Source organism: Lampris incognitus, chromosome 11, assembly GCF_029633865.1.
Source record: "Lampris incognitus isolate fLamInc1 chromosome 11, fLamInc1.hap2, whole genome shotgun sequence".
Classification (NCBI taxonomy): Eukaryota; Metazoa; Chordata; class Actinopteri; order Lampriformes; family Lampridae; genus Lampris; species Lampris incognitus.
The window spans coordinates 4,883,149-4,897,577 of NC_079221.1; the positions used below are offsets into that span (position 1 = coordinate 4,883,149).

The 14,429-nt window shown below is 49.5% G+C and overlaps 1 protein-coding gene across 1 annotated transcript in view; it reads left to right on the forward strand.

Annotated features, from left to right (window-relative positions):
• The first annotated feature begins 4,649 nt into the window (after positions 1-4,649).
• LOC130120986 (glutamate decarboxylase 1-like) overlaps positions 4,650-14,429 on the forward strand; it is a 36,758-nt gene continuing 26,978 nt past the window's right edge. Inside the window, exons 1-4 of the mRNA XM_056289812.1 lie at positions 4,650-4,742; positions 7,931-8,099; positions 8,750-8,890; positions 12,965-13,024. Coding sequence (XP_056145787.1) covers positions 4,650-4,742; positions 7,931-8,099; positions 8,750-8,890; positions 12,965-13,024 — 463 coding nt within the window. The remainder of the gene's footprint in view (positions 4,743-7,930; positions 8,100-8,749; positions 8,891-12,964; positions 13,025-14,429) is intronic.

A 14,429-nucleotide genomic window follows, 5' to 3' on the forward strand; every position in this document is an offset into this window, starting at 1 on the left:
CCCTCAAAGTATTCCTTCCACCTTCTTAGCACACTCTCCTCGCTTGTCTGCACATTTCCATCTCTATCCTTCATCACCCTAACTTGCTGCACATCCTTTGCAGCTCGGTCCCTCTGTCTAGCCAATCGGTACAAGTCCTTTTCTCCTTCCTTAGTGTCTAACCTGTCATACAACTCACCATACGCCTTTTCCTTTTCCTTCACCACCTCTCTCTTCGCTTTACACTGCATCTCCTTGTACTCCTGTCTACTTTCTTCATCTCTCTGACTATCCCACTTCTTCTTTGCTAACCTCTTCCTCTGTATACTTTGCTGTGCTTCCTCATTCCACCACCAAGTCTCCTTGTCTTCCTTCCTCTGTTCTGATGACGCACCAAGTACCTTCCTAGCTGTCTCCCTCACTATTTCTGCAGTGGTTGTCCAGCCATCTGGCAGCTCTTCACTACCACCCAGTGCCTGTCTTAACTCCTGCCTGAACTCCACACAACAGTCTTCCTTCTTCAACTTCCACCATTTGATCCTCGGCTCTGCCTTCACTCGCTTCCTCTTCTTGGTCTCCAAAGTCATCCTACAGACCACCATCCGATGCTGCCTAGCTACGTTCTCCCCTGTCACCACCTTGCAGTCTCCAATCCTTTTCAGATCACACCTCCTGCATAAGATGTAGTCCACCTGTGTGCACTTTCCTCCACTCTTGTATGTCACCTTGTGTTCCTCCATCTTCTTGAAATATGTATTCACCACAGCCATTTCCATCCTTTTAACAAAATCCACCACCATCTGTTCTTCCACATTTCTCTTCTTGACTCCATACCTACCCATCACCTCCTCATCACCTCTGTTCCCTTCACCAACATGTCCATTGAAGTCCGCTCCAATCACCCCTCTCTCCTCCTTGGGTACCCTCTCCACCACTTCATCCAACTCACTCCAGAATTCTTCTTTTTCATCCATCTCACACCCAACTTGCAGGGCATATGAGCTGATAACATTCAGCAATACACCTTCAATTTCCAGCTTCATACTCATCACTCTGTCTGACACTCTCTTCACCTCCAGCACGCTCTTGACATACTCTTCCTTCAGAATGACCCCTACCCCATTACTCCTCCCATTCACACCATGGTAGAAGAGTTTGAACCCACCTCCGATACTCCTGGCCTTACTCCCCTTCCACCTGGTCTCTTGCACACACAGTATGCCTACCTTTCTTCTTTCCATCATGTCAGCCAGCTCGCTCCCTTTACCAGTCATAGTGCCACCATTCAAAGTTCCAACTCTCACCTCCACACTCCTCCCCTTCCTCCTCTCTAGCTGCCTCTGGACATGCCTTCCTCCTCTCCTTCTCCTTCGCCCAACAGTAGCATAGTTTCCACCGACACCCTGCTGGTGGCGGTCGTTGGTAACCCGGGCCTCGACCGATCCGGTGTGTAAGTCTTATTTATGATCCGCATATTTGATTTGGCAAAGATTTTACGCCGGATGCCCTTCCTGACGCAACCCTCCCCGTTTGTCCGGGCTTGGGACCGGCACTGAGGATGCACTGGCTTGTGCATCCTCACTGGCTGGGTTCCCTATGGCTTAAACGTATACAATACAAAGAGTAATGACTGACCATGTATTCAAAGCTGCAGGTGTCCTGTTGACAGTTTTACAGGCGTCCCTTTCACAGTGGTGGTCTATGGGGGAAATGCTTTTTGGGGCCGCGGGGGATTTTCCGCTGCAATACCGCGAGTGACCACTGGAGAAAAAAAAATTTGTCTGGAAGGCTGAGCGGCGCGTACCGTACCCGAGTACCCGTGAACCCTGCTCCCGGACCACCGTGCCCGGGATACAGTACACAAGGTTTACAGTTATCAAGCGAACTGGACTCTGGGGTCAAGTGTACTCGGAACCGGATCCGGGTCCCTAGTGTGAAAGCGCCCTGAAACGCCACGTTTTGTCTGGATATTGATATTTTTCCCTCGACCGGTCTCGCTGCGGATCCTCGCGGATCCATCTGTGCCACTCACATTTACTCTCACGTGCTTTTGGGTTGCTGTAGTTATTGTATTTTAAATATATAGTGTAACGTGCATGGATAAGAAGACCCGCTAGCCGCTGGCTGGCGGGTCTGACCCTTTAGTCTAGCGGTTAGCGATGTCTCCTGCGGTGCGGGCGACACGAGTTCGCTTCCCGGCCGCGGCAGTTCCTGTGGTGGCGTTGTCCCCCGAATTTGCTACAATATAAGATATATACATACACTACCGTTCAAAAGTTTGGGATCACATTGAAATGTCCATATTTTTGAAGGAAAAGCACTGTACTGTTCAATGAAGATAACTTTAAACTAGTCTTAACTTTAAAGAAATACACTCTATACATTGCTAATGTGGTAAATGACTATTCTAGCTGCAAATGTCTGGTTTTTGGTGCAATATCTACATAGGTGTATAGAGGCCCATTTCAAGCAACTATCACTCCAGTGTTCTAATGGTACAATGTGTTTGCTCATTGGCTCAGAAGGCTAATTGATGATTAGAAAAACCCTTGTGCAATCATGTTCACACATCTGAAAACAGTTTAGCTCGTTACAGAAGCTACAAAACTGACCTTCCTTTGAGCAGATTGAGTTTCTGGAGCTTCACATTTGTGGGGTCAATTAAACGCTCAAAATGGCCAGAAAAAGAGAACTTTCATCTGAAACTCGACAGTCTATTCTTGTTCTTAGAAATGAAGGCTATTCCATGCGAGAAATTGCTAAGAAATTGAAGATTTCCTACACCGGTGTGTACTACTCCCTTCAGAGGACAGCACAAACAGGCTCTAACCAGAGTAGAAAAAGAAGTGGGAGGCCGCGTTGCACAACTGAGCAAGAAGATAAGTACATTAGAGTCTCTAGTTTGAGAAACAGACGCCTCACAGGTCCCCAACTGGCATCTTCATTAAATAGTACCCACAAAACACCAGTGTCAACATCTACAGTGAAGAGGCGGCTGCGGGATTCTGGGCTTCAGGGCAGAGTGGCAAAGAAAAAGCCATATCTGAGACTGACCAATAAAAGAAAAAGATTAAGATGGGCAAAAGAACACAGACATTGGACAGAGGAAGACTGGAAAAAAGTGTTGTGGACGGATGAATCCAAGTTTGAGGTGTTTGGATCACAAAGAAGAACGTTTGTGAGACGCAGAACAAATGAAAAGATGCTGGAAGAATGCCTGACGCCATCTGTTAAGCATGGTGGAGGTAATGTGATGGTCTGGGGTTGCTTTGGTGCTGGTAAGGTGGGAGATTTGTACAGGGTAAAAGGGATTCTGAATAAGGAAGGCTATCACTCCATTTTGCAACGCCATGCCATACCCAGTGGACAGCGCTTGATTGGAGCCAATTTCATCCTACAACAGGACAATGACCCTAAACACACCTCCAAATTGTGCAAGAACTATTTAGAGCAGAAGCAGGCAGCTGGTATTCTATCGGTAATGGAGTGGCCAGCGCAGTCACCAGATCTGAACCCCATTGAGCTGTTGTGGGAGCAGCTTGACCGTATGGTACGCAAGAAGTGCCCATCGAACCAATCCAACTTGTGGGAGCTGCTTCTGGAAGCGTGGGGTGCAATTTCTCCAGATTACCTCAACAAATTAACAGCTAGAATGCCAAAGGTCTGCAATGCTGTAATTGCTGCAAATGGAGGATTCTTTGACGAAAGCAAAGTTTGATGTAAAAAAAATCTTATTTCAAATACAAATCATTATTTCTAACCTTGTCAATGTCTTGACTCTATTTTCTATTCCTTTCACAACATATGGTGGTGAATAAGTGTGACTTTTCATGGAAAACACAAAATTGTTTGGGTGATCCCAAACTTTTGAACGGTAGTGTATTTTTTTTTTTTTAAGGCATGATTTTATGATTGCAATTGCCACCTAAGTCGAACTATCTTAATCAACTTAAGGTCTAAATCGACACAAACATAAGGTGATGGCAGCGCTAGACCTTTCATCAGTCATCTGACTTACACCTTTGTACGTATACCTCTTAATTGGAGGTATTCCAGAGAACTGGTTGTGGCGCATGCACCAAAAATTTAGGTCACCCCGCCGTATTCCTGCTCCTGACCTCTGACCCAGGAAATGTTGACATGGTAAGCGGAAATAACCTCATTTAGAGATTTCTATAGATTGGGGGGGGGGGATGGTGGCCCAGTGGCTAGCACGGTCACCCCACAGCAAGAAGGTCCTGGGTTGGATGGAGTTGTCCAACCTTGGGGTTCATGCCGGGTCGTCCTCTGTGTGGCGTTTGCATGTTCTCCCCGTGTCTCCGTGGGTTTCCTCCCACAGTCCAAAGACATGTAGGTCAGGTGACTCGGCCGGACTAAACTGTCCCTAGGTGTGTGTGTCTGTGTGTGTGCGTGGGCCCTGTGATGGCCTGGCGGCCTGTCCAGGGTGTCTCCCCGCCTGCCGCCCAGTGACAGCTGGGATAGGCTCCAGCATCCCCGCCACCCTAATTAGGATAAGCGGCTTGGCTAATGGATGGATATGAATTTAGTTTCAAATCGGTCTCACGAGTTCTTACAACTTTCTGGCGGAGTCGCCCCTCTCGTGTTGGTTGTGGCTAAATTTATTCCTGTGCCCCGTCTGAGAGAAGATGAGCGGCTCACACGTACCGAGGATGAAGAGGACGACAACAGTGAGCCGCCGTCTGACAGCCAAGGGAAGCTCGCTGACAGCTGTGGGCTCCCGTATTCTCACCAAGAGCTTTTTTGTAATCTTCCATGGGCTTACCTTCACTGGCGGCATGTTTGGTGCTTATGTTCTCCGTCGGCGTCCATTAAGCAACATAACCTGTTTGTTCACGGACCCCTAATGATGATGGAAGATGGCGGCGCGAATTCACACTTGCGGCGGCCTCACCCAGTAACCGTCCGTGCAGTGTCTTTGTCCACGTCGGCGATGGCCTGGCGGCCTGTCCAGGGTGTCTCCCCGCCGGCCGCCCTGTGACTGCTGGGATAGGCTCCAGCATCCCCTGAGAGCAGGACTAAGCGGTTTGGATAATGGATGGATGGATGGTTGGCAGACCGGCAGACCGGCAGTTCTGGTAACACCGAGGGCAGTCTGGAGGCGGCCTCGCCTGTGGTGTTTTTGATGGCGTTGTGAGGAGTGTCGAGGGTGTCTGGCTGGGAGAGCCGGTGCTGGATCAGCTGGTAGTGCTTGGTCTGCATCGTCCGGTGGACCCGGGGACCACGGCCCCTGCCTGAAGCTGTGCCTGAGGCAGAAACGCCGAGGGGGATCTGACAGGACGCAGAAGCGGGGCGGGCTAAGCTAACTGCTAGCCTAGCGTTTCTCAAACCTCTCCTGGAGGACCACTTATCCTGCATGTTTTAGAGCTCTCCCTGCTCCAAACACAGCTGATTTAAATGATCCGTTGTGTTATTAGGCAGCTTCGGGGCGCTCATAACGAGCTGATCGTTCGAATCAGCTGTGTTGGAGCAGGGAGAGATCTCAAACATGCAGGACAAGCGGTCCTCCAGGAGAGGTTTGAGAAACGCTGGGCTAAGCCCATGCAGGCCGGCGGTTCCGACGGTCATCCTGGCTGGCGTTTGTGCCCTTGGACAGTAATTTTTGTTTAGTTTGGATATGTGTTAGTTTTGGTCTGTGTGTTCTTGTAGTTTTGGGATGTGTTTGTGTCTTTGTGTTGTACTGCTGTGGGCTGGGGATGAAGTGAAATGACAAAGTGTTCCCGATTCCACATTCCTAATGATCACTAAATGAAAATCGTTTGAAACATTGAAGGGAAACCGGGGCCGGGAAGGCCGGGGCAGGCCAGACTGGTGGTCTTCATTGCATCTTATGATGACCACCCACAACATGGATGTATAGCCAGTGTATTTTGGGCCCTGAGGCCATCCATCCATCCATCCATCCATCCATCCATCCATCCATCCATCCATCCATTATCCAAACCGCTTATCCTGCTCTCAGGGTCGCGGGGATGCTGGAGCCTATCCCAGCAGTCATTGGGCGGCAGGCGGGGAGACACCCTGGACAGGCCGCCAGGCCATCACACAGGGCCGACACACACACATTCACACCTAGGGACAATGTAGTACAGCCGGTTCACCTGACCTACATGTCTTTGGACTGTGGGAGGAAACCGGAGCACCCGGAGGAAACCCACGCAGACACGGGGAGAACATGCAAACTCCACACAGAGGACGACCCGGGACGACCCCCAAGGCTGGACTACCCCGGGGCTCGAACCCAGGACCTTCTTGCTGTGAGGCGACTGCTAACCACGGCGCCGCCGTGCCGCCAGGCCCTGAGGCCTTGCAATGCAACTCTAAAGGGGATTCTGCAGGCTGCTCTGTTCTCCTCTAGGCCGCGGCCATGGCTCTGACTAGCTCCGTTACCCTTCGATCATGCCCCATCTTGTGGACGTTTCCTATACTGCGTCCCGACAGGCAGACCCCCTTTCTCCCCCTCTAGGTCAGACGTCACACGGTTAAAGCAGATGCTCGGATTGTCCTTCTTTTCGCCCTGTAGAGACATGCTCAGCCAAGCCTGTCTGAGTGTTTGCGGTACAGACAGGCCATCGCGATCGACTGAGTCGACTGAAGGGCAGCGAGAGTTGCACCATGAGATGCCTGGGATATGTGCTATAGCCTATACTCATACCTGGCGTGGCAGAAGTAATTTGTTCTATAAGATGTCCGAGGAACACTTGTGAGACCCGGATTTAGACAAGCAGCCATAGATTATCAATATTATTAATATTAATATTATTATTATAAAAACTTGAAGTATGTTGTTGTTGTTTCGGAGCTGTCCGGTGCTGAAATCGCGAGACTTTAACAACTGCCGTCGCGTGCAAGTGGTCAAGTGTTATTTGTGAAGCCCAATTTCCCCCCCCCCCCCATTACAGATGTGCCTCAGAGGCTTTACGGTAACACAACACCCTGTCCTCAGACCCTCGCATCGGAGAAGGAGCAACTCCCTAAAACCCTGCAGCAGGGGGGAAACCAGGGAGAAGGCTCAGGGAGAGCAGCAGAGGAGCACCTCCCTCCCCAGACCCCCAACGTGCAGCGATGTTGTGTTCGCAAAGCTTACACAACACAACACAACACAACACTGAAAGAGGACAACACAGTTATAACATGTATGAAGAACATGGTGAGCAGGATGCCAAGCAGCGTCCACACGCCACCGGAACGCCCAAGCCACCACCACCACCACCACTACCACCATCACCACCACCACCACCACCATCACCACCACCACGCAAAAACACAAACAAACAAACAAAACACAAGAAATAAAGATTGGTCACACATCTCAGGGAGAGAAGGACATAACACTGGAACAGGATAACAAATATTACATGGATTTATGAGATGTGTAAAAGAAAACGCGATGAGGGAGGGGGGGGGGGGATAACGAGCAGCGTCCAGGTGGCGACCACCGTCGCCATGGAGACCTGGGAGGAGGACCGACTGCACGCGCACACAAGGGAGACTCACACGACGGCATTCACACGCGCAGAAAGGGAGGAAGGAGAAGCCCCCATTCAGAGGGGGAGAAAAGAGGTGAGAGAGGAGAACCGTTTGCAGTCGGCATTAGTCATAATCATGAAGTTATCAATTAGTCATAATCATTAAGTTATCAATTAGTCATAATCTATACGCTGTAATCTCGTCCGGCATCAAGTGCTTGGTAAATTCACCGAGACAGAAACCGACCCGCCACGCAGTACAGGTCTTATGCAGTCTTTATTTTACATATTTTAGTATACAGTCTTTATTTTACATATTTTAGTATACAGTCTTTATTTTACATATTTTAGTATACAGTCTTTATTTTACATATTTTAGTATACAGTCTTGGGTTTACATATTTTAGTCAACCCGGTCTCACCAATCTGCGTACAAATAACACGATATTACACGTTGCGTGCAGAGCACACGCCAACGTCCAGTGTTGCGTGCAGATGATGCGCCGCTCCTTTCCATGAACTTCTGCGGAGAGCTGATGCGTCCACATACCACCATCACCTGGAACGGTCATGACGTCACCAGCGAGGCTCAGTTCGCCCAGTTCACCAGAAGCGCGGCCGTCCACAACCAGGGTTAGGATCAGGGTCAGGGTCAGGGTTAGGGTTAGGGTTAGGGTTAGGGTCAGAGAAAGGGTTAGGGTTAGGATTAGGGTTAGGGTCAGAGAAAGGGTTAGGGTTAGGATTAGGGTTAGGGTCAGAGAAAGGGTTAGGGTTAGGATTAGGGTTAGGGTTAGGGTCAGAGAAAGGGTTAGGGTTAGGGTCAGGGTCAGGGTTAGGGTCAGAGAAAGGGTTAGGGTTAGGGTCAGAGAAAGGGTTAGGGTTAGGGTCAGAGAAAGGGTTAGGGTTAGGGTCAGAGTCAGGGTTAGGGTTAGGGTTAGGGCTAGGGTCAGAGTCAGGGTTAGGGTCAGGGTCAGGGTCAGGGTTCGGGTTAGGGCTAGGGTCAGAGTAAGGGTCAGGGTTAGGGCTAGGGTCAGAGTCAGGGTTAGGGTTAGGGTTAGGGTCAGGGTCAGGGTTAGGGTTAGGGTTAGGGCTAGGGTCAGAGTCAGGGTTAGGGTTAAGGCTAGGGTCAGAGTCAGGGTTAGGATTAGGGTTAGGGACAGGTTTAGGGTCAGGCTCGGGCTCAGGGTAAGGGTTAGGGTTAATAAAATAACTAAAATACTATGATTTAATTACAAAAAAGATTGTTTCGCGTGCTCACCTGCTTGCTGATGTCCGCGCATCAGGTGAACTGGGCGAGCTGAGCCTCGCGGGCGAGCTGAGCTTCGCTGGTGACGTCATGGCTGTTCCAGGTGATGGTGGTATGTGGACGCATCAGCTCTCCGCAGAAGTTCATGGAAAGGACCGGCGCATCATCTGCACGCAAAGTGAAAGCGTAATATCGTGTTATTTGTACGCAGATTGGTGAGACCGGGCTCATTTTTAGTATACAGTCTTTATTTTACATGTTTTAGTATACAGTCTTTATTTTACATATTTTAGTATACAGTCTTTATTTTACATATTTTAGTGTACAGTCTTTATTTTATATATTTTAGTATACAGTCTTTATTTTATATATTTTAGTATACAGTCTTTATTTTACATATTTTAGTATGCAGTCTTTATTTTATATATTTTAGTGTACAGTCTTTATTTTACATATTTTAGTGTACAGTCTTGATTTTACATATTTTAGTATAGTCTTTATTTTACATATTTTAGTATACAGTCTTTATTTTACATATTTTAGTGTACAGTCTTTATTTTACATATTTTAGTACACAGTCTTTATTTTGCATATTTTAGTACACTGTCTTTATTTTATATATATTTTAGTATAGTCTTTATTTTACATATTTTAGTATAGTCTTTATTTTACATATTGTAGTATACAGTTTTTATTTTACATATTTTTGTATAGTCTTTATTTTATATATTTTAGTATAGTCTTTATTTTACATATTTTAGTATAGCCTTTATTTTACATATTTTAGTATACAGTCTTTATTTTACATATTTTAGTATACAGTCTTTATTTTATATATTTTAGTATAGTCTTTATTTTACATATTTTAGTGTAAAGTTTTTATTTTACATATTCTAGTATACAGTCTTTATTTTATATATTTTAGTATACAGTCTTTATTTTACATATTTTAGTGTACAGTTTTTATTTTACATATTTTAGTATACAGTCTTTATTTTACATATTTTAGTGTAGTCTTTATTTTACATATTTTAGTGTACAGTCTTTATTTTACATATTTTTGTATAGTTTTTATTTTACATATTTTAGTGTACAGTCTTTATTTGACATATTTTTGTATAGTTTTTATTTTATATATTTTAGTATACAGTCTTTATTTTACATATTTTATTATATAGTCTTTATTTTACATATTTTAGTGTACAGTCTTTATTTTACATATTTTAGTATACAGTCTTTATTTTCTTGTCGTCACTCTACCAGAGTCTGACTTTACATTCAGGACCGGTCTTCACCATCGGGAGCAGGATCCCGCGGATGTGACTGAAGACGTCTTGTGACGATGATGATGGTGATGATGATGGTGATGATGATGATGATGATGATGATGATGATGATGATGGTGATGATGATGATGATGAGCTCAGTTAAGTCCTCGTGAATACAGTGAAGTTCGGAGTGTCCATCTAACGCCCGTCTCGTGATGCTGGTCCTGCCCCCGGGCGCGAGGGGTTATCACCCCTGACTGACAGCTGTGCGTTTCAGGCGTCGTCGCTCCGCTACAAAGACCCGTGTGTGCGTGCGTGTGCGTGTGGCGTGCGCGTGTGTGTGGCGTGTGTGTGTCCGTCCATCCGCCAGCGACTGAAGTAGTCCTTCGTGGATCCTCACTGCCCCCTTGTGGACATATTGCCGACCCCACCGTGCCGTTCTGCCGCCGCCGCCGCTTGGTCGGTAGTTGGGTGGCTAGTTGAGTGGCTAGTTGGGCGGCTCGCGAGCGGAAACGCCCCGGCTTGTAGTCGCAAACCGTGTCTGTCGTGTGGTTTGTTTCGTCTCGGATTCGTTTCTCGGTGCTTTAAGCTCTCGTCCGTAACGCAGAGACCGGAAGTTTACGGGAAACAAAACAAACAAACAAACAAACAAGTAGGAACGAGCTGCCTGATGGGATCCGCGCGCGCTCTCGCTCCCTCCTCCGATATCGGGGCGTCCGGGTACCGCAGCGCTCTATTCCGTTGCCCGCCGAAACGGGGATCGTGGGTTCGAAGCCCCGCGTTGCCTCCGGCTTGGTCGGGCGTCTCGGCAGACGCAGCTGGCCGTGTCTGCGGGTGGGAAGCCGGATGGGGGTAAGAGTGGGGTAACTGGCCAAGTACGATTGGGGAGGGGGGAAAAAAAAGGGGGGGGGTGATCCTTCTAATATCACCTGAACACGACAGCGACCCCTCCCTCCATCCCTCCATCCCTCCTCCCTGCTCCTCCTCCTCCTCCTCCTCACGTAATGTGTCGCTGATAGGATCAAACTTCCAAGTCCACGTCCGTGACCGGGATCGAGATCAGAGGCAGCCTGCGTAAGGTCCAAAGACGACCCCAGACTCAAAATAAATTTAAAAAAAAAACAGAACAAAAAGTCGGACACATGTAGCCGGAAGCGACGCGACTCGGTGTGACCCCCCCCCTCCTCCTCCCCCCCCGTCCACGGCGGATCTGCTGGGTAATCATCATCATCATCATCATCATCATCATAAGGAGGCTACACACGCGGCGCTAGAGACGCGGCTGGGACTCGCACCCCCCCCCCCCGCCAGTAACATCACATCCACCACGAGGTCACCTTGCCTGGGATGAGCAGCCGAGGACTCGGGAGCAAAGCGGCTTTTCTCGCGGGGTGGACCAAAGAAGCGCACTAGCAGCCTCCCTCCCCCTCCAGGGCTTCCTCTGGCGGCCGATCCCGGTTTTCTCTCTCGGGCTTGCACCTGTTCACCCGGACGCCAAGTGCACGCGCGGTAAGGATGGATGCTTTATTTGCCGATGATAAACCCCTTTACCCCCCCCACCTTTACCCCCCCCCGGTCCCCCTGTTCCTCTTGTTGCCCCCGGTGCCTCCTCGGCATGCTCTAACAGGTGTTTTAAGATCCCCTCTTATTTATTTATTTATTTATTTATTTGATTGTGGTGGTGGGTTACGAAAACCACGCCGGTTCGGTCTGACGCGCAGAAGTTGTCATGTGGGGAACGCTGATCGGAATTATTGATGATTTTGGGGGAAAACTATCTGTTAAGACGCGCAGAGGATCCGGCGGCGGGGGGGGGGGCGGAGGGGGGTGCTGCTCTGCAGACGCGACACTGACCCGCATCGCGGCCGTCAGGAGAGGGAGGACAAACCCCGGCACGCTGATGTGTCACTCATCTCTGGGAGATGGGTCCATTTAGTTCTACCCCTAATAATCCGTTTAGGCCATCCCACTAATTTGCCCGAAGCGGGGGGGAGGGGAGGGGGGAGGAGGGGGGGAGGGGGGGTTGGAAAAAAATAAATCCACTATTATTTTTACATGGCGGCATCAACGGGACAATTTGAGACGGTGACGACTCTATTTGGACACGAACCCCCCGTGAGCTCCTGCAGAGAGGGGGTGACCGTGGACCTTCCCCGGACGGACGACGCTCTCGCGCGTGTGGGTTTATTCGTTTTCCCCGTATCCTGACCGGAACCCTGCGAGTCCAGTCCGGTCCAGTTGCATTTTATATAGAGCTTTTCTAGCTGCAGGAGCCACTCGAAGCGCCTCACAAGAGCTAAAATATTGCATATATACATATATACATATATACATATATACATATATATATATACACGTATATATACGTATATATACGTATATATATATACGTATATACGTATATATGTATATATACACATATATATGTATATATATGTATATGTATTTGTAGCGTTTATATGCACATATATTGAATATGCACGTGGCACTGAAAAAATGCTGGAATATGCGTCGTTATCAGCGGATATTCGGTGCAACCCCCCCCCAATTCACGTTGTTGTTGTTGTTGTTGTTGTTGTTGTTGCTGTTTATTCCCGGACCTAATGTTCCGTTCATGTCCACGACCGAATTGCAACTTTGCCGTCCACCGGTTCTGTTGGTGCCCCCCGTGTCAGATTGAGCATCTCTATCAATAAATAGAGCGCGCGCGGGGGGTGGGGAGGGGGGGTGAGGGGTGGTGGGGGGGCTCTCATCCTATGATAGACAGACTTCAACTACTTGGGAGTGTGCTCCCCCTGTGCATCCCCGTGGACCGCGCGGGGCTCCTCCTCGCGCGTAACGCCCGTCCGTCAGACGCTCCGCTACAAAGTGACAAATCTCTGAAGTAAACCAAGACTTTTTCCCCCACCCTGTCTCAGGAGTGATGGCGGCGTCTGCACCACGACCAGCCTCCTCCTCCACCTCCTCCTCCACCACTGGCGGCGGCGGCGGCGGCGGCGGCGGACCGGATCCCAACTCGACAAATTTACGACCACCGGGCTCAAGTAGGTCCATCACAGATCCTCGTTCTCTGTCACTGGTGCTCTTTGCTCCGCGGGCGCCGCCATCCATCATTTTCATCGAGGGATAAACGGGGCCATTCGCAATACCCACCCCCACCCCCACCCCCACCCACCCCTCCACCCCCCCCCCACGAGCTCCCAACAAATCGCCGCTGCAATACAATATTGCACTGTGTTGCATTGCACGCGCAGCGGACCTCCCGGCGTGTGTCCAGAGACGTGACGTGACGTGCCGCGCGCGCGTCGCAGGGAACCACTTAATTGGCCCCAAAAAACACGTCGCGGCGCCGGTTCGCCACGGCGTTGACGTAATTCGAAGGTGTCCTAAATTAATAGGTCCAATTTATCAAACACTTTTATGAGCCTAAATTATCATCCTCATCCTCCTCATCCTCATCGTTATTATTATCATAATTATTATTTTATTAATTAGCCGGTCTGACTATGTTCTGGTTGAGCAGAGGGGCTGAACGGAGAAAAGGGGAAATTACCGCTGAAGTGGTCGTTCACTCGGCACCATTAACTGTCCCCCGAGCCGGCACCGTGGGCTGTCGGAACCGGGACCACAGTGGCCCCCCAGCCCTCTGCGTTTTAAAACCCTGACGGACAAACCTACAACAATCACAACATGCAGATGAGACTAAATACCTTCTCCTGATATTCCCCCAGTCCCACCACACACACACACACACACACACACACACACACACACACACACACACACACACACACACACACACACACACACTAATATTCAGCTCATCGAGTGGTGCCGAGAAGTCCAGTTTGGGGTTTTTTTTGATGCTGCAAATGATTTTTGCGACGTCACGCTGACGGTGGAGAGGAAACGCCGACGACAGCGCGGTTCTGACGTCACGCCGATGCAGGGGCGGCCTGGACGCCGCCGGGCCCCCCAGGCTACGTAGTCTGCTCCGGAACGCACGCGCCTGCTCTCCTGCACGGCGTCCTTCTGTCGTCCGTTGTCTGGAGGCCGGTGAGGAGTAAGGGCTGGAGCACCAACGAGCTGAGGAGGGAGCAGTGATGTAGCTAATGATCCGAAGCCAGGGTTCAATTGGGATGTGGTGGGTGTGGGGGTGGAGCTGCCACCCCCCCACCCACATCCCAAACCCCCACCCCTTAAATTGCATGCTTTTGAGAATTTTTTTTTTGTCTGTGTGTGCCGTCCCCCCCCCCACCACCACCACCACCACCACCCCTCCTCCATGTACTCCCATACGAGGCGCCCCATCCCTCCCCTTGCCTGTCTGGGAGCCCCTGATAACGGCCCAGCTCTACTATCTGTCGGGAGTCAGCCGGCTCGTGTCCAGCGGCGCGTGCATTTTAACCTGCATCCTCTCGCTCGGTTGGCTCTGTAGGCCAGCGTGAC